General features: G+C 40.7%; 3 protein-coding genes across 4 annotated transcripts; all 3 read right to left on the reverse strand.

Annotated features, from left to right (window-relative positions):
- Window positions 1-1,610: 1,610 nt before the first annotated feature.
- LOC139613291 (zinc transporter ZIP1-like) lies at window positions 1,611-10,998 on the reverse strand. Its single transcript, XM_071469819.1, has 4 exons — window positions 10,853-10,998; window positions 8,864-9,166; window positions 8,293-8,423; window positions 1,611-4,717 (listed from the first exon to the last, which is right to left on the reverse strand). The coding sequence occupies exons 2-4, from the start codon at window positions 9,063-9,065 to the stop codon at window positions 4,025-4,027; spliced, it is 1,026 nt and encodes a 341-aa protein (XP_071325920.1). The 5' UTR covers window positions 9,066-9,166; window positions 10,853-10,998; the 3' UTR covers window positions 1,611-4,024.
- A 1,389-nt stretch (window positions 10,999-12,387) lies between these two features.
- On the reverse strand, window positions 12,388-15,745 carry LOC139613072 (histidine N-acetyltransferase-like). Its single transcript, XM_071469397.1, has 4 exons — window positions 15,455-15,745; window positions 14,706-14,825; window positions 14,305-14,529; window positions 12,388-13,924 (listed from the first exon to the last, which is right to left on the reverse strand). The coding sequence occupies exons 1-4, from the start codon at window positions 15,509-15,511 to the stop codon at window positions 13,364-13,366; spliced, it is 963 nt and encodes a 320-aa protein (XP_071325498.1). The 5' UTR covers window positions 15,512-15,745; the 3' UTR covers window positions 12,388-13,363.
- A 192-nt stretch (window positions 15,746-15,937) lies between these two features.
- Window positions 15,938-19,591, reverse strand: LOC139613071 (histidine N-acetyltransferase-like). Of its 2 annotated transcripts, XM_071469395.1 has the most exons (5): window positions 19,214-19,591; window positions 18,356-18,428; window positions 18,045-18,164; window positions 17,612-17,836; window positions 15,938-17,353 (listed from the first exon to the last, which is right to left on the reverse strand). In XM_071469395.1, exons 2-5 carry the CDS (start codon window positions 18,419-18,421, stop codon window positions 16,796-16,798), a joined length of 969 nt encoding a protein of 322 aa, XP_071325496.1. In that variant the 5' UTR covers window positions 18,422-18,428; window positions 19,214-19,591; the 3' UTR covers window positions 15,938-16,795. The 2 variants fall into 2 exon arrangements, with proteins under 2 accessions (XP_071325496.1, XP_071325497.1); XM_071469396.1 differs by lacking the exon at window positions 19,214-19,591 and having other exon boundaries at window positions 15,938-17,275; window positions 18,356-19,194.
- Between the last annotated feature and the right edge of the window lie 8 nt (window positions 19,592-19,599).

A 19,599-nucleotide genomic window follows, 5' to 3' on the forward strand; every position in this document is an offset into this window, starting at 1 on the left:
AAAGAGGGGGCGACGAAGTGAAGAGCTCGCACTCCGCAGCTGCTTCTGGGGACCAGAAACTTCAGCCAATGGCACCGAAATGTCACAGTCCTTAAAACGCATAGGCCTCTTACAACAATCTCAGGAAACGTGTCCGCATCATATTCATCTTATTTGTCTTCAGTTTCACACAACCTGATTAGTTCCACGAGTTCGATGTGGTATGGCAAACAAACAAATAACAAACAAATACAAAAACATACAAGACACACAAAAGACAAAAACAGTTAAACAAAATAATGACAATGATGAAATGAAATAAACCAGAAAAATATATAAAATATATAATCATAAATAAATAACAAACTTGTCTTCTTTGTCATGTTCAAATGCTTGATGAAAAATAAACAATTATTAGGAAAATCATGAAGAAATAAAGTAATCCATCATGATATAAGTTTTCCATTTTTTTAAATGACAGTTGACTTGTTTGTAATAAAAATTTCTTGCCAACTGGCAAAATAGTGTAATATCCATTAATATAAATATCACTATATTCATTTATTTCATGATAATTTTAGATCAGTTAAAACCCAGTGTATCTGGAGCATGTGTCTCAGATCTGCTTTGTTTGGTCTCTATGGTAACAGCTTTTCACCTGCACACTGTGTCTGAGGTCAAACAGCAGGGAGCACGGGCAGGTGTGAACGCCCACTTTGAGAGATCAGATCTGTTCAGCATTTAAACCAACGGAGTGAGTCATCCTGTCAGAAACAAACCAGCTTTGAGCTTTGGGAGAAAGTAGCAGCGCGCCACCTGCCGGCAGGTTTCAGCTGCTGCACCGCGAGCGCTGAAACACAGTCAACTTCCTGAGTTAATTATATCGTCGTGATTAAAATGCAGTTCTCTAGAAACCCACGCAGGGGTTTTCTGTTTTCACCTGCTCCGACCTTTGTTACATGAAGGTCAGAGGTCAAGGGTCAGGCTGTGAAGCTTGTAGGAGTTCACCGTCTTCCTCCACAGATGACTGTCAATAAGTGGTTTAGACAGAAAACATGAATTTCCTGGAGAGAGTGTGTGGGCTGATTCAGCCTGTTGTGTGTGTTAATTAAAGTTTTAGTTTTCATTTAAGTTAATTCTTTAAATCTGCCCTCTTTTAAAACACGTTATATATAATCGATAAATAATAGATGAATTATTTCTGCATTATAATTCTATTTCTGGCCTTGTGGAAGTCTTTGAACTTGGACCTACACATAAAAAATACAGAACTGAGTATTAAATTTCATTATTGATCTTAAAAAACCACATTAACACATTCATGAGCAGCTGGAGATTATACTATAAAACACACGCGTGATAATATTCAACGATTGTCATATAATTGTTCTTTAATTAACACTTAATGAACTGATTACAACTACATTATAGTCTGTTATTAACCCTTCATTAAATGTTTTAGTGAATAGCTTATTTTTGGTTCAAACTATTGTTTCCAGAATCAACAATAAGCAATTATTTAAGACATATGATATTTCTAATAATAATAATTATTATTATTATAACATTAATAATACAAATTAATTATAATTCATGAAAGATAAAACAAAATTCAAAAATATCAGCCAGTGTTTGATCTGAAAAACTATTTTATGTTTAATTCAGTCTTTCCTGTATCATCACAATACAAAATGTAACACACATTTCATACATTCAACACGATGATTAAAACATTGTCGTCCTTAAATTGACTTTTGTGATATAATTACAAAAATACATTTCTAGGTGTCATTTTCTAAAACATGTCAGTGTCAACACATCAACGCCTCATTTTCAGGATTTTATCAAAGAGCATTTTCTGCACCTTTTTCAGCTCATGAAACCATTTAAAGCAAGAGGAAATAAATCAAAGCAGGTCTTAAACAGGTGGTACAAGGTTTCCCCCAACTAGAGTTGACATGTCAGCGTCCAGTTCTGATGTAAATTGTGTGTGACTGAGCAACAACCAGACTATTGTGTTTGTTCAGCACAGCGTTTCTCTGCAGAGCCTCCTCTGAATAACAAGACTGGCTTTCAAACTTGAAGTGAAAAGAGGAAAATCTGTTCATCGGGACACAAAGAGTTTCCTGTTTCTGCCTCTTCATCTCAACAAAGACAAAATTCACATATTACGGCTACAAGCTGAAAGGTTTGGTCTCAGTTACAGATGGTTGTTGTTGTTGTTGGACTGATTCACAGACTAAAAATGCGACATATTTGATCATGTGACATGTTTGTTGACGGGATTTGCGGGTGTTAATGAGCTGTTTCTACATTTACCACATATCTGATGTTTGACAGTTTTGCATTCAAGTCATTTATCAATCATTAAAAAAAAAACATTATCTGCTTACAGCTTCACAAATGTAATCTTTGGGTTTTCAGACTGTTGGTCAGACAAAACAAGGTGTATGAAGACGTCATTTTGGTGTCTCAGGAGTTGTAACCGATATTTTTCACTATATTACCTGAAATTTAACACTATAAATTATTTGAAGGAAAATCCTGTTGGTTTGATTATAGAGCAACCAACCCTGAAACCTCAAATCTGCTTAAGTCTGATCTCTCCCGGTGGAGAGCAGGACTCTGAACTCATCATCATCATCATCATGATCATGATGATGATGATGATGATGCACAATTTTTGGTTTTGAAAAGAGATACTTTAAAAACCTAAAAGAAATACTCCTTTTAAAACATTCAGAGAGCTCAGACCTCCACCAAGGCCACTGTCAAACAAAATACACCAGACTTGAGAGGAAAAAAATCAAATTTAAAGTAAATGATCCAGATCTGCCCCAAAAGTCAGTGGGTTCGTCCCTGACCAATGACCCATCCCTCCACCAAGTTCTGTGCAGATCGGTTCAGTACTTTTTGCATAATCCTGGTGACAAACAGACACAAAGAGACAGATAGACACAGAACATGCAACCTCCTCGGTGGAGTTGAAAGGTGACTGAAATGTTGCAGGGGGTGATCTGAAAAGTTCCTGTTGATGTTTTGAATCTAGTTTGACAGAGAAGAAGAAGCAGGAGAGAAAAGTTTCAGAGCCTCCTCTCAAACCCACAACAGACGTCTGGTGCTCAATTTTAAGGTGGAGTATGAAGTTAAACTGCATCAATGTGGAAAACCTAATGTGATCAACGACCCCACTACACTTCAGCTTAACCAGAAGCCAACCAGTACTCTACAGTTGAAATGATTAGTTGATTAATCGAGTTGACTGACAGAAAAATAACTGAAAACTATTTTAATAATAATAATAAATAGTTTCAGTCATCTTTAAAGAAAGAAATGCAAAAAAAACAAAGGATCAATGTGAATATTTACTAGCGTGAAATCAACATTTTCAGGTTTTTGAGAGAAAAAAAGCTCCTTGAATACGTTCACCTGGGCTTCTGGGAATAATGACGGATCTTTTTCTCCATTATTTGACATTTTATTCACTGAACAATCAGTTGTTAAAGAAAATAACTGTCAGATGTGTTAATAACGAAATTAAATTGTTGGAACAATACGACCTTGCTCGAGGTTTTCTGTGTGTTAATAACTGGAAAACAGAAAAAAACGGAATCGGTTTGATAAAACACTTTAAACAAACGACTTCAGTATGAACTGACACAGTTCAGGTCTTAACACCAGAGTCTCTCTGAAAGACCGGAGCTGCGGTCTGGAGGACGGAGGACCTGTTGTAGCTGATCTTCGACCTCAGTGGTGCAAATCTTAGACAAAACTGGGATTTATCAAATCATCAGATGATGTGGAGCAGACGTGGGTCTTTTGGGGCTTCTGGGCAGTTTCCTGGTTTGTGTATATTCCTAAAATATCTGAATTATTTTCCTCATTGCTAAAGAGCTGATTGGAAACGGTTTCTGTCGTCAGGTCTGTGAAACCCTGATTTTTAGATTTTAACTGACTCTATCAGACGTTTGCTGCCTTGAACTCTCTGATTCAGATGGACGAGCCTGTTGGCAGACATTCTTCCCAAATCTCTGTGTCACCATGGTTACAGTTTGATGAAGAGCACCGCGGTGACCACGGCGAAGCCCACCAGCAGCATGGCCACCTTGGGGATGCGGTGCCTTGGGGAGCTGAGCTCGTGTGGCAGGATCTCCATGAAGGTGATGTAGATGAAGGTCCCCGCCGCCAGCCCCTCCAGCGTGCAGCGGGACAGCTGGTGCTGCGGGAGCGCCTTGGTCTCGGTGAGGCCGATACCAAGGCCGATGCCCAGTGGGGACATCACGGCGAATAGCAGCAGGCAGCCGGCCACCACAGAGCGCCGCAGCCGGCTCTGACACAGCTTAAAGGCCAGGCTGAAGGAGATGATGCTCTTGTGGATCATCAGCGCCAGGCAGATCTCCAGCACCTCCTTCCCCTCCTCCTGCAGCCCCACCGCCAAACCCTCAAACACAGAGTGCAGAGACAGAGAGAAGACCAGGATGAAGGCACGCAGGGCGGACTGAGAGCTGAAGTCCACGTGGAAGTGGCCGCCTTCAGCCTCGTGTGATCCACGATGGGGGTGATGGGAGTGATGACATCCGTTCCTGTCGTTTGCCTGGACGCTGGAGTCCACCAGCAGAGACCGGTGCTCCTCTAAGTACAAGGATGACTGGTCCTTGAAGGTCAGGACGACCTGCTCCAGCACCAGGACCAGGAAGAAGCCCATGGCCACAATGAACTCAGGCAGAGGGAACTGGAGCTGTGAGGAGAGAAGCAGAGTTTGGCTTTACCACTCGCCACCATGTTTTTCTTGATACTGATGATGAATAATTAAAGGTCGCAGCCCGGAACAAAGTGATGCCAACGACCCCAGCTCAGAGACTCAGAGACTTTATCTATCAAAGGAACAAGCTGTGAAACGTCAAATGATTTAATATGTGGAGAAAATGATTTGAGAACTTTGGTGTGGATTTATAAGCAGGAAGCTGAACCACATCAATGAAGCTCAACTTTAAAGGAGCAGTTTAATGTTTTGGTAAATAGATTCATTTTCTTCCTCACAGAGAGTTTGATGACAAAATGCCACTGAAATGTCTGCTCGCTCAGTATGAAGCCACCACCTGCGTCTGACGAACAGAAACAGACAGAAATAACTTCACAGGTTGGTTTTCGTTCAGGTTATTGTCACCTGTTCTGTCTTCTCATCTCACTCAGCAAGAAAGCAAAAATGTTGAACTATTCCTTTACATTAAAGTGCAGAAACAAGTTGAGCTGGCAGGTGAAATGAAAGTGCTGAAAGCAGTTCAGATTTGGAAATTCTAAGAGAAAATATTTCTAAAATCTTAAAACTGGGCCTAAATTATACAAAACATTTTTATTATAATTGATTAAATGAACAAATATACAACTTTAATTAAAATAGAAGTTTATTTTCATCCTTAATGATTAAGAGATTCACTGTGAGCTGCAAAACTTTCTGTAGTACCTGCTGCAAATATCAGAAACTCCCACAGAAACCTATAGAAATATAGCGCACTGTCTTTTTCTAAATTTCCAACTTGAAATGGCTGTTAAGTTTGTTAAAGACTGATCTGTTGTCATCGTCTCTGTTGACACAGGACGACAAACTGCTGAGGGCTGAAAAACCAGCGGATGTGGAGAAGATTCAGATCTGAGATAAGTATGAAGAAAACCCTGAAGCAGAGTCAGTTTCATCTCATGTGTTGACTTGTTGGCAAAAATGTGAACACCCTCAACACAGATGCCACGTATAAGGAGCGTTTTAGGAGTGTTTTAGATTTAAAAAATACAAAAATATAAAAAAATAAACACCATACTACAATTTATTCCTTAAATCCAAACATTATTTCAATTTTTCCTTTTGTTTAAACTGTTTTTCAATTAATGAATTAAAGCTGCATTAATGATTTTTAGCCAAGTTGAGTCCAGTGTTCCCTCTTTTAGCTCTGTGTTTGGTCTCCACCAGCTCCTGAGGGAAATATCTGTCTCTTCAGCTGCTAAATGCCCCACTATGTTCACCAGCTGCTCTCTGACCTTGTCTAAGAGGCTAACAAGCTCCTTAGAGCTGCAAAGTTAAGGACAGTTCTCTGTGGATTAAAGACTCCTTTCACTTTACATATGGTCGCTGAGTGTTAATACAATATATTCATAATTGTATTTTTAAGATCTTAAATACACCTACTACATGATTCCTAGATTAACAACAAAAGACAAATTAAAAGCTTCATAAAGTCTGTTGTTTTCTTTTCAAATTAAAAGCACTTCAATGCCTGACAAGCTGAATTTACAACCTCAGGACAAACAACAAGTTCTGGAGAGCAGCATAAAAACACATAAACCACTATGTGGTGTAAGGCAGGAAGAGCGGGAAGAAAAGGGAGGGAGAGGGTCACACACACACACACACACACGCACGTATACACAAACACACACGCACGTATACACACACACACACACACACACAGCGTGACAGTAATCTTTAACTTTTGTCTGTGGAGCCGCTGGAGGTTCATGCAACAGTGTGTTTTTGGAGGGAGGAGAGCGATTCCCGTTAAACATGCCCCGCCTGTCTCTCTCTCTCACACACACACACACACACACACACACACCAGGTTTCCCAGCAGCATCCCTTTTCAGCCTTGACCCTCCTCCTAGATCAGTCTGATACTTTCTGTTTTTACAAACTCCACATTTAAACACAGTTTTGTTCCTGTTAGCTCCGCGGCTGCAGGGACGGCAGCGCCTGTCAGTCCCCCCCTGTGGTCAGGATTGCCATGAACTTTGTTACAGATACACACAGAACCCAGAGGATGAATCACGATGACTTTGGTGATCCTCTGAATTTTCCTCAAGCGCCACCACGAGGCTGACAATTGTGGCCGTCAGTGAAATGTCAGAACAGCTGAGGGATGGACTGTCATGAAAACTGCCACTCAGGATAACAACTATAATAATAATAATAATTTATGATCACTAAAGTTATCATGACTTTACAGCTAGCGCCATCATCAGGTCAACATTTCATATTAAGATAAATCTGAGGCAGGAAAAGCTACATAAAAAATAGACTTTTTCTTTCAGACCTTTGTCTGATCTTTGCTTTTGCTTGTGAATTACTGCACAATTAAAAAACATAAAACAGGAAAAAAGAACTCAGTATTTTGTTGAACCAGGTTACAAACACTGACATCATCGCAGACATTGCTTCATTTTTAGGTTGTGAAACACTATTTTTCTCCTTTTCTGTGTGTGATTCTTTAATAAAGACCGAACTCCACTGTGAATGATTCTGAGAATGAATTGGAGATGGAAAAAAGTACTTTTAACTCTCGAGGCCGCCTCCTGAGGGTGTCCCACTGAACTTTAAAGCCAGACGATGGAACTTGTGAAAAAAGAAACAACACAAATCCTTCTCCTGGAAAAGAAGAGCTGAATTCACAAACGATAAAACAAACCCTGACTGAATTCATTCCTCTCAGACGTTAACGTTACTGAGTCAGTTCGCTGACTTCACGACTCTTCTTGATGTTTTGAGACAAATGGTTCAATGTTTTAATGGTTTAATCACAAAAGCAAAACTCAACTGATGCAACTGACTCAGTAGAATCTCTGAAAACTGAGGGAAATTCAGGGTTCGAATTACAGGGGGAACCAGATTGTGTCAAATGTCTACAGATGAACACACAACTTTTGACTGAAGCTACTGTTGAGCTAACTAATGTTAGCTAGCTGATAGCGCACCCTTTCATCTCCAGTGTGAGCTTGTCATATAAATGTCTGATTTTAAATTTAGCAAACACTGGTGCTCAGTCATGAGAAGTGAGACAATGGAGGATTAGTTGTTGTAGAGATGTTTTGACATCATTATAGAGTTTATTATCTCATTTTAATAGACTTTTTCTGGCTGAGGCTGTTTATGTAGTCTTTTAGACTTTTTGATATTAGCTTCTATAAAAGGCTCCTCCCCTTGTTCAACAAACAAGATTGTGTAAGGACACTAACACGTCAGTTAACTGCATCTCACACCTGCACGGTGCTGGGTTCCCTTTTCCCCAGAGGAAGAGGTGACTCTGGGGAAATTCACTAACCTGTCATCAAGCTGTGAACATCAACATATTCTCACTTTTATTTGTCCAAAGTTCCTGTTTAACTGAGTTTTCTGTTAAACTGACTTTGCAGCGACAGCAGACATGTGAGTCTGTATGAATCCTTTCTGTCAGTTTATGGTTGTGTTACATGTGAACGATGGCCTACGTGTTGATGTTGCTGTATGTGTATTAACAAGACTTTGTCTTTTGACCGGCGTGGTCTTACTGTGATCCCGGCGTTGCTGAAGGCCTCGTTGATGCCCTGCAGGTAGTCCGGCAGCAGGTCCAACAGGCAGGTGGCCAGGAAAACTCCTCCAGCAAAACAGCTGATCAAACTCAGCAGCCTGCGCCGCAAATCTGCAAGACGGAGAACTGGGATCAGCCTGAGACCTGCTGCACATTGTTAGATCCGAGTTACCTATATGAATCACAGGGGTTAGTGAGTGGAGCCAGAAGACACTGGAACCAGGAGCTGGTCGAAAGCTCACCAGTGTGACCAGTATGTGTGATGGAGATATTTTCCATTGGTCTATAAATACGTTGAATCACATCTCCAGTTTGAGGCATTCATTTGCCGTTCTTGATATTTGCTTTTAATGACACTTAAGGCTCCATTCATCTGTTTCACAATAAAAGCCTTCCGGTTGTTCAGGGGGTATGAGGGCAAATGTTGAGAGTCACTGGATGATCTTTGTCTCGTCCCGACTTTAATTCTGATGATGATGATGATTCCTGTGCTTTAATTTCAGAACTGAAACTCTCTCCTGTACAAAGACCAGTTTCCCCGGGTTCCTCACCTGGGTCCACGCTGCAGCGCCCCGCCCCTCGAACCAGGCAGAGAGGGGCGAATCCAAACAGCAGTGTGACGGACAGCAGGACCACCAGTGCCCCCAGTTTAATCTCCAGGGCGGGGATGTTGGCCGGGTTGACCTGCAGCCCCGCAGTTTCCCGCCCAGGAGACAGGAGGACAGAGGAGGAGACTCTACCTCCGAGAGACATGTTTGCTCTGGTTTCTCTGCACCACCTCTGTCCCTTCTGAGTCAGGCAGCAGGGGAGGAGCTCTCAAACACCCGCCATGGATTCACACAGGAGCCGAGAGTCTGTGACACGAAGAAAATACAGCACAGATAAAACCACACATTATGACCTCTGACCCTTGACCTCTATGCTACAAAAGCTTACCATATCTGTCTGTATTCATTCCTAACACTCAGGAAAACTGGACCAGTTGTAATACAGGTCCTCATTAACTGACAGAGGGAAGTTGAATTGTATGTTATTTATCTACAACGACTGTTTCGCTCCCTCTCATATGAATGTAGTGCATCTGACAACACTGTACAGCCGGCGCCGAGGTGTCTCTGGCAGGTAGAGCTGATGAGTAAACAGCCTGGAGCTGATACACATGTTTCAAAGCACGCAGCTGCACAAACACTGTAAATATGCAGTGACTTTTATGAATAAGAAATACTTGAATACATATTAGGGTTGCAGCTGAGGTTTATTTTCATTTTTTGATTAAAATGTATTTTTTTAATGAATCCTTTACTCTATGAAACATCAAAAATCGTGTTTGAAAATCCCCATATATTCAGTTTACAATGATACATGAGAGAGAAAAGCAGCAAATCTTCTCTTTACTGAAGCAGAAATCTGCAAATCTTTGACTTTTTTCACTATTTTTGCTTGAAAATGACTGAAATAATTCACTGATTCTCAGAATAGCTGCAGATTATTTTTCTGTCAATCAACTAATCACTTAACATTCAAAAAACATTAATAATAAAAAATGTTTTACTCAGTGTAGAATGGAAATAGGGTTGGGCAAAACTGTGGAGGACAGGGAAGTGAAACAGAGTGAGAGGGTAAAAAACGTCAAGATATGAGGCAACAAAATAAATGAACTGTAAAGTAAGAAAAAGTGAACGTGGTCGGTGCAGCTGGAACAGAGATACCACAAAAGAGTTTGGTGAAGCAAGCAAAGATCTTTTTTAGACACTAAAGTCCAGAGAGATGTCACCCCGTGAGTCATGTGACATCTGCTGGATGCTCCATGTAGTCTGCTGATGCCATGGACGTGATTTAACACGTTTGGTTAAAGAGTTACAGGCACAAAGAGAAAAGTAAAAGCTTCACTTTTATTTTTACACTTGTATGATCTAAATTTTGCAAACACTGGTGCTCAGTCATGAGCAGTGAGACAATGGAGGATTATTGTGTACAGATGTTTTGACATCAATATAAAGTTTATCACTTCATGTTAATCATCTTGTGCGCTGGTTTAGTAACTGTTCTGCCTTTTTGATATTAGCTTTCATAACAGACACCTTTGTTTTCACTCAGGGATTCATAGCTCCACCTGGTTGGGTCATTGAACAATATTAAAAACATGTAAGCTGAAGGCTCAGTGACTCTGTTAGCAGTGGTGGAAAGGAATGAAGCGCATTTGCTTTCATTTTGAGGTACTTGTACTTGTGTATTTCCATTTTATGCTACTTTATCCTTCCACTCTACTACATTTCAGAGGTTCTTTCTTCTACCCCCCCCCCCCCCCTCCACCCCCTCCATAATTGTCATTGTAGTATAACAATAAAAATAACAATAATAACAATAATAGTAATAATAATAGTAATTTGTTTCTATAGAAATGAAAATGATCCAATTGCAGGACTGATGTGATGACACTGACTCTGGATGAGGTGCGTGTTTCCGTCTCTTCTGAACCTGAGACTGGAGAATTGAACCCGACCGAGAGTCAACACATCCCCCCGGGTCCGCAGTGTTACCTGGTTCCGGATCGAGCTGCGGCTCCTGCTCAGTAGACACAGATTCTACTGGATTCGAATAAAATCCACTCTAACGTTTGTTCTTCCTCAGAGGAAACAGCTCGATGAGCTTCACATGTTGTCCGGGAAGTGGTGAGTCAGTTCCCATCAGCTGATCTCGCTTTATGATGGAGCTGCTGTCAAGTGCGACACAATCACACATCGCGCTTCCTGTTTTCAGAATAAAGGCTCATTTTTCTTTTTAATTGTTGATACTTTTTACTTGTTTTACTTTTCACTTGTTGTGATTATATCTTTAGTGACTTCATCCTCCACATATATACAATTGTATGTTTACTTGTCAACAAAATTAATATGTATATTAAATAATATACTTCATATATCAGCTTGACATGTTTAGTTATTTGGGAGTGTACCAACTGAGAACTGTCTCTATACCTCTATACATAATATATCGTTTTTTTCCATACAGCCTTTTATGCATTTACAGTTTCACATAAGTTCTTTAGAAAAACTGAACTTTAAGCAATTCTAAGAAATATATTAACATTTAAGTCATTTATAACACTACGTTACACTGTAAGGAGATTTTCAAGTGTTTATTAATTAACAGTATTTGTTTGATGAAGATATATTTTATATTATTCCTGTTGTGTTTTCACTTACTCTCTATGAAAATAAAGCCATCACATTTGATCTCTATAAATAATCATAAATATTACAGATAGTTTTATACATAAACAATATAAATTGATTGACACCTATCAGCAAATACTACAATTTCATGATAACACCAAATGTTGTTGTACATTAATTAATTGAATACAAACGTTAAAAATGTTGCAGTCAGGAAAGTGTTAAACGACCTTTTTCTTTACGATAACTTTTATTTTGATGGTAAAATTGTTGTGTCGTGTTGTGTCTAACTTGATGGTGCAGCAGCTGGGAGGAGGACCGATCAGCTGCATGAATCCTGACAAAGTCAGCAGTTTGTGGCTTTTCATCAGTTATTAATCCCGAACAGTTGGGTGGAGGACTGAAGATCTGTAAATGACTTCACCGCTTGTCTCTCACCGGTAAATGTATCTGATGATGTCGTTGACCTTTATCTTTTTTATGTGTCTTTATCTTTTATGGGGAAGTGTAGCTGTGAAAAAACTACCCAAGTTTCCGGGGCCAATGGTCAAAGTCGACACAAGTGTAACACAGGAGGTCTGTCTGTGAAGTAGTGCTACAGTGCTGTGGCCTAACTTGCATTTTTCCTGTCTTGTCCCTTGGCCCAACTTGAGCTAAATTCCCTAAGAATCCCCAGAGGTGCATAAAAGATCATGGAAACCCCCTTACAGCCATTCTATTAAAGTGGAAATCAAAAAAACATTGTGATAAAGGCTGGGGCCTTTTAAGTTGGCAAAGATAGATGTGATTCTGGTCAAAGATCCTCAGGTGAGTGTATTTATTTCAGGAAGAGTGTAATATTTAGTGCTATTCAAAAACCTGGATAAACATTTGTGTTTAGGAAACCACTAATAAACCAGTCATTCCACAGTGTCCAAAGCTTTATTGAGACTTTTTTTGTTGTTTGTAACAGTGGATGACAGACTGGAAATATACTGACAGTGTCACATTTGAGGAAAAAGAACATCATGTGAGATCATAAACTGTGAACCTTATCTTCCATACATGCAATAAAGAATTAAAAGAGAAGAGTCTTCCTACTGGCAGATATGTCACATGCAGATGATAAAACAGACTTCACATTTAGATTTGGTAATAAAATATGCCCCTAATATTCATGATTGAGATTTCTCAGATACAATCAACAATCAAAAGTGTCTAATTTTGACATCAGTGAGCCAACTTTACCTATTGTAGTGCAGAACCCCTCAACAACATCTGGAAGCAAACCAAGAAACCCATTCAAAAAGCTGAAATCCCCACAAAGTATCTTTGGAACCCCATCTGGAGATGTTAAAACTTGTGAAGGATCAGTCACATCCCATGAGGAGTAAATGCTCTTGAACTGCTGGTATAGTGCTAAAGACCCAAGGACTCAACTCAAATCTGAAAACAACATTCAAAATACAACAACCCCTTACTTGGTTTGTAACTCTCTGAAACCACTCAAAGGCTTTGATGAATCCCAAGATTTCTGAAATACTACAGGAATCCAACAAGAACCCCTTAAACCCTTAAACGACAGTTGAAATAAATGTAGGATCCTGAAACTCCGACAAAGTTCTTCTGGAATTCCATCAGGATCGTCTTTAATTTTTGAAATGGAGCGGAATTCTGCAAGGACCTCCTGTACCAAGGATACCTCTTTGAAGAACTCAAACCCCAACTGATTATTTTGTGATACCCTTTAGATTACATTTAAAGTCTAACAAATACCCTTTAAAATGCCTCATGATCCCTTGAAACCACTCATTGACCCATGAAACCCCTAAGGAACCCCCCATAAACCTCAAGACACCCTGGAACCCCCAAGGATTTCTACACAGCCAAGGCAATTCAGAGGTCTTTCTCCAGTATAACCTCCTCCCAGTAGTCCTTGAAAAATGACACATTAGCATTATTCTGGCAGAATTGACGTAGCCCTGACCAAACTGCAGGGTCCACGTAGGTGTGGAGGATCAGATACCCTTGGAGACTTGGCAGCAAAGCTTCAAGTTGAGCCAGAAACACAGCGCAGACCGAAGACAAACTGTGTCCAAAGATGTTGATGTTGATGCGCAGGGCGTCATGGCGGTAGGGGACAGCATACGGTGCGGTGCACAGGCTGATGACTGTGGGCTCAACCTCGCGGTCTGCAATCCACACCAGACTCCTGCGGCGCAGCACCTCCAGGTTGGCCTCCACAGGCTTCAGAGGCTCCCAGTCGTTGATGATGGTTTTGCCGGGCAGCAAGTTGGAAATCACATGGTTGGTCAGGATCAGGGTCTCCACCTGCTGCTGGTTCAGTGTAACTGGACCACCACCAGGGGGGGCGTCAGCCTGGCAGGAGAGTCTGGACTGCAGCTCAGCGACGAAGGGGCCAAGGTTGGTTGCCTCACAGCACAGAGACAAGATGGCCTGCAGAGGGCAACACAGTCAACATCAGGAGTTCAGTTCTGTTGTGGCAGTGAAGAACTGAACAGTCACTGATCACTGGTGGTACTGTTGAGCAAAATTATTCAACACGTTTGTCAGGTCTCAAGGATACATTCAGTGAGTCTTGGTGAGAAATACTGACTGTAAATATATAATGAGTTTTGTTTGTTTACAAGAAAATCCACAGGGTACCTTCAACCTTTGAAGAGATATTCTGGATTTAAATCTCAACATAACCCTAACCCTTATCAAAATCAAGTCTTTATGTCATAATATAAAAATTTACTTTCCGGGGACCAAATATCTGTCACCAAAGAGGAGTTGTGTCCCCACTATGTAGTTGTCCCCAAATGGTAACACACCTCTTTGGCTATGAGTCTGTACTTGGCTAGTGTTTGTGGTGGAGGCTGGTCTCCGCGGCTAATCCTGACAGCAGAGACTTCTGGGTAGTGGTGGCGAATGTAGGAGTTCACATGCTTCTGGAGGGCAACAGCGACTCCAGAACCTCTCAAATCAGGAACCACCCTGAAACCCTGAAACACGACCGTCTGACCACCATCCACAAGCAGAGCAGACTCCAGCGCCACCTACAGGTGCACACAAAAGGGAGCTTTTTAGACTTTTTTAAGACTTTTTAGTTATAGAGTAAGCAAACTAAAAAACAAAGGCAGTCAAATGTAAATTAAGAGTTTTAAATATGAGAAATAGAATACCTGGTGGTACATGCATAATATTTTTGTGTAGTGATGTCTTCAGTCCTTACCACTCTGTTCTTCATCCTAGCGATGAAGGTGAGGCGTCCAGGCTCCTTCAGCCAGCGGTGAAAGGTAGCACCCATGTAGTCCAGCCCGCTGTAGTCATCCTTGCTGCAGATGTTCAGGACCTGCATGATGTTTGTGTTAACTATAGTCTAAGTGCAACTGAGATATTCCGTTATAATTAGCGACATTAGCATTTATTAGGTCAGTCAGTATGTTAACATTTAGCATGGAATGCTAACAGCACATGATAAAGCTAACATGAACTCTAGCATGTGAAAATGCTAACAATATTGCTTGCAAACTCTGATCATCTTAATGTTACCATCAGTGCTTTTGTGAGGTTGTTCCCATTTACACTAATACAAAAACTTCTGCAGCAACAAGAACTGTACCGCTACACACGGCTATCTGTGTGTATATCCTTAAACTATTGTTTAACCTGTCAGTTTAACTCAAACTGTTCAGTATTCCTTCAATTAAAACACCTTGAAGGATAATTCTGGTTCATTAGAGCTGAGGTCTTACTGTAGTTGTTCTGTCAGTTTTCTTTTATCAGTTGTAACAGTGTATTTCTAAGGGTACTCAGATTGTGAACACTGTGTTTAAATACAAAGGATGGCCTAGATTATGAAAAAGACCCAAGTTATAATCACCTGGAATTATCCTTTAAAGCAGGAAAACTTAAGTTTAAATAGATTTATATATATTTTAACAGTGTAATGACTTGACAGTAAAAAATAAATGTTGTGACCTGCTGGAAGTCCTGCTCCTCTGCGAAGCTGTACTCCACATCCCCCGCTGCAGACATCCAGAACCTGCTTTAAATGAAACCAGCTGATCTGAGTCTGGTTTTACAGTCTGATCTGTTGTATCAGATCCTTTTACAGTTAATGTGAGCCACAAAGGTTTTTGCTGTACACTGTTTTCAAAGTTTGTAAAATACTCTGGATTTTCTGTGCCTCAGAAAGTGCTCAGCGTTAACTTCCTCTAACAGCTGTGATTTTAAAAGTTCCTCACTGTGGACTGTGAACTCCACTTCAGGAAGCCACGCTGCAGAGTCAGCTGAACATTTTAAGAAAAAAAAGAAAGAGCATTGTGGGCTGCATTCAAGATCCACAGCAGCAGTGTTAAAAGTGGGTGTTTGAAATCCTCAGTTCTCATATTTAAGATTATATCAAACACTAAGTTTTTCTTTAATAAATGTAAATCAGTTTTTACCACTATCTGCTAACATTTTTCAAAAGAAGACTTTTTTTGTTTCTGTCATTAATAACAGCAAACCTTTTTTGTCTTGTGGTTATGATTGAGAATGTTACAGTTACAACTGTCTCCCAACACAGGGCTTTACAACGAGCATATAAGGCTTTATTCAACACTCTCTGAGCATTACAGGCAACTCTGAACAAACCACAGGGGACTGTGAACATATCCTTTTATACAACTCCTCTCTGCTGGTTTTCCACTGTCTACAAATAACTGTGTCCGCTCCAGATCCTGCTGGTGATGCAGGGTCAAAGTGCAACCAGAAAGTCTCCTTAAAGATGAATGGTGTAAAACAGTAACGTGATCAAGTTTGAGGCAGATGAGCAGAAATGATTTATTGTCTGATTGAGTATAAACAGTGACACCTGCTGGCACAATCTAGGAACTGCATTTATATGGAAGGATTTGGCCTACTGTAAATTCAAAACCTGACTCTAAATATAAGTCAGCTTATGTCAACAACCAGTAAGAGTTAAGGGTAAGAACTTGTCATAGCACCAAAAATAACTGCAAGACTTTTAGCACTCTACTAAGTATCTTTAATCAGGAAACCAAGCTTACTGTTAAATGAGCCTTTCAAAAGCTCTTAAAGACCAGCTGGAACCCAACCAAGGATCCCCCTGTGCTATAGATACCCCTTCTAGAAAGTTAGACCCAAACTCTTTTTTTGTGGTATGCTTTAGGTGACATTTAAAATTCAACAAGTACCACTTAAAATGCCAGAAGATCACTTGAAACCACTCAATGACCCGTGCAACCCCGTAAGGAACACCCAATAAACCTCAAGATAACCTCAGATGCCTAAGGATTTTTACACAGCCAAGGCAATTCAGAGGTCTTTCTCCAGTATAACCTCCTCCCAGTAGTCCTTGAAAAATGATACGCTGGCATTATTCTGGCAGAATTGACGCAACCCTGACCAAACTGCAGGGTCCACGTAGGTGTGGAAGATCAGATACCCTTGGAGATTTGGCAGCAAAGCTTCAAGTTGAGCCAGAAACACAGCGCAGACCGAAGACAAACTGCATCCGAAGATGTTGATGTTGAAGTGTAGGGCGTCATGGCGGTAGGGGACAGCGTACGGTGTGGTGCACAGGCTGATAGCAAAGGGCTCCGACTCATGGTCTGCAATCCACATCAAACCCCTGCGGCGCAGCACCTCCAGGTTGGCCTCCACAGGCTTCAGAGGCTCCCAGTCGTTGATGATGGTTTTGCCGGGCAGCAAGTTGGAAACCACATAGTTGGACAGGATCAGAGTCTCCACCTGCTGCTGGTTCAGAGTCACTGTGCCGCGGGAGGAGGAGTCAGCCTGGCCAGGGAGTCGAGAGCGAAGTTGAGTGACAAAGAAGCCAAGGTTGGTTGCCTCGCAGCACAGAGACAAGATGGCCTGCAGAGGGTGACATGGTCCAAAACAAAGAGTTTTAAGATGCCACTTGTCTAGAGTCACTTGATAACTCCTTGTGGGTTTGTCATTATGGGAACCCCTTTCACATACAATAGTCAGGCTACTAGAAATAGAACTATATTAATATTAACAGCAACCCTTTATGCTAAAATGTAAAGGTTTACCATGAGGGGACCAAATTTCTGTCATCAAAGGGGAGTTGTATCCCCACAACGTAATCATCTTCACAGTGTGACACACCTCTTTAGCTATGAGCCTGTACTTGGCCAGTGTTTGTGGTGAAGGCTGGTCTCCACGGCTCAGCCTTAGAGCAGAGACTTCTGGGTAGTGGCGGCGAATGTAGCTGATCACATGCCTCTGGAGGGCGCCCGCAATTCCACGACCTCTCAAATCAGCTGCAACCCTGAGACCCTGAAATACGACCGTCTGACCACCATCCACCAGCAGGGCAGACTCCAGCGCCACCTACAGGTGCACACTGAGGTGAGCTTCCAGACTGAATTGTGTCTTGGAATGGTTTTTGTATGTTGCTTTAAGTTGTGGACCATCGATACTAAAAATATTATGTTGGTTTTAATTTAAAATTTAAAAAAAATACAAAGTTTGAGAAAAATACAGAGCACACGCACACTACAAGAACTTTTCCCTTTCATGTGACGTCTTCAGTCCTTACCACTCTGTTGTTCATCCTAGCGATGAAGACGAGGCGTCCAGGCTCCTGCAGCCACCGGTGAAAGGTAGTGGCTATGTAGTCCAGCCCATCAAAGGCATCACTGCTGCAGATGTTCAGGACCTGCATCAGAAATACACTGACAGCTGTCAACACAGCAGCTTTTACTCAAGGAGACTGACATTGTTGGAACTTAAATGTGTTTAAAATCTGACATGCTTTCAAAGAAGCACACTAGGGTTCACTAAAGCTTAAGTTTTAGATTCATATATGTATTTTACAATGTAATGACAATAAAAAGTACATGTTGTGACCTGCTGGAAGTCCTGCTCCTCCGCGAAGCTGTACTCCACATCACAGGCTTCCCCCACTGCAGACATCCAGAACCTAAACCAGCAGATAAAGTTTTACAGTCTCAACAGTTGCATCAGATCCTTTTCACAGTTAATGTGAGTCTTTGGTGTCCGCTGATTTCAAAGTCTCTAAAACACATTGGATCTTCCGTGCCTCCAGTTTGTTTTCTCTAAGTGTGATTTCAGAAGTTTCTCATTGTGGAGGAGACTCCACCTCAACACAGACATTAAAAGGAAAAAAGAAATTCACAGGCTGCGTTCAAGTACCACAACATAGCAACAGTGTTCAGAGTGGGTGTTTAAAATGCTTCTCTAGCAGGAACCTGTCCTTTTGGGACATGTATCAAAACTAAAAAATGAACTTTTTCTTTAATAACTGTAAACCAGTTTTAACCTCCACTGTACCTGATAACTTTTTTTTTTTTTTTTACAAAGAGATGATTCATTATAAAAACTAGACTTGTTTTTGCAGATCTTAGCCCTAAGAAACTTTCTAATTTAATCATTATACCTGCAATATTCCAGCCTGTTTGTGTTTTTCTGTCAGTTTTTACAAATATGCAAACCATAAAAAAATCCTCCGGCTTGTTTTACTGATAAAACATTTTCAATCCAATAGACACGTGTCTTAGGTGGATTTTATTAAACACTGAATCTGAATCTACAAATAAAAAATACTGCTGTAAAATGAATGTGCAGTAAAAAGTGTATTTCCTTCTGACTTGTATTGTAGTAGTACTAAGGTACAACACCTAAGTAAATGCGCTGCCCAAGAGAATAAAACAGAAACTGTAACAGAAACAAACACATTAAACTCACCTGAACCTGTTCAGACAGCTGAGGTTTTCTCTGTTCGTCCTGAAGTTAACAACCTGCAGTTTTAATTTCTCAACTTCAAATATTTCAATAATTAATAAATTATCTTCAATCTTGGTGTCAACTGAAAACCAGAGAAACTGAGAAAACCCACAAAGACGACAAATATATTGAGCTGAGTTTGTGTTTGGTGAAATTATAAAAGTCAGAGAAAGTTCCCAGAGATCGGCTTCCTCAGATTTCCAGGATTTCCAGACCAGCACAAAGGAGCTTTTATGAGAGACAAATGTTCTGTTTCACAACAGACCGTCACTCAAAAAAACTGCAGATACATTCAGATGTCGTGGGTCTCACACGCTCACGCAGGTCTCAACTGTTGCATCGTGTCA

Source organism: Trachinotus anak, unplaced genomic scaffold (genome assembly GCF_046630095.1).
Source record: "Trachinotus anak isolate AG129_WGS33_773 ecotype Australia unplaced genomic scaffold, CSIRO_AGI_Tana_v1 ptg000032l, whole genome shotgun sequence".
Taxonomy (NCBI): Eukaryota; Metazoa; Chordata; class Actinopteri; order Carangiformes; family Carangidae; genus Trachinotus; species Trachinotus anak.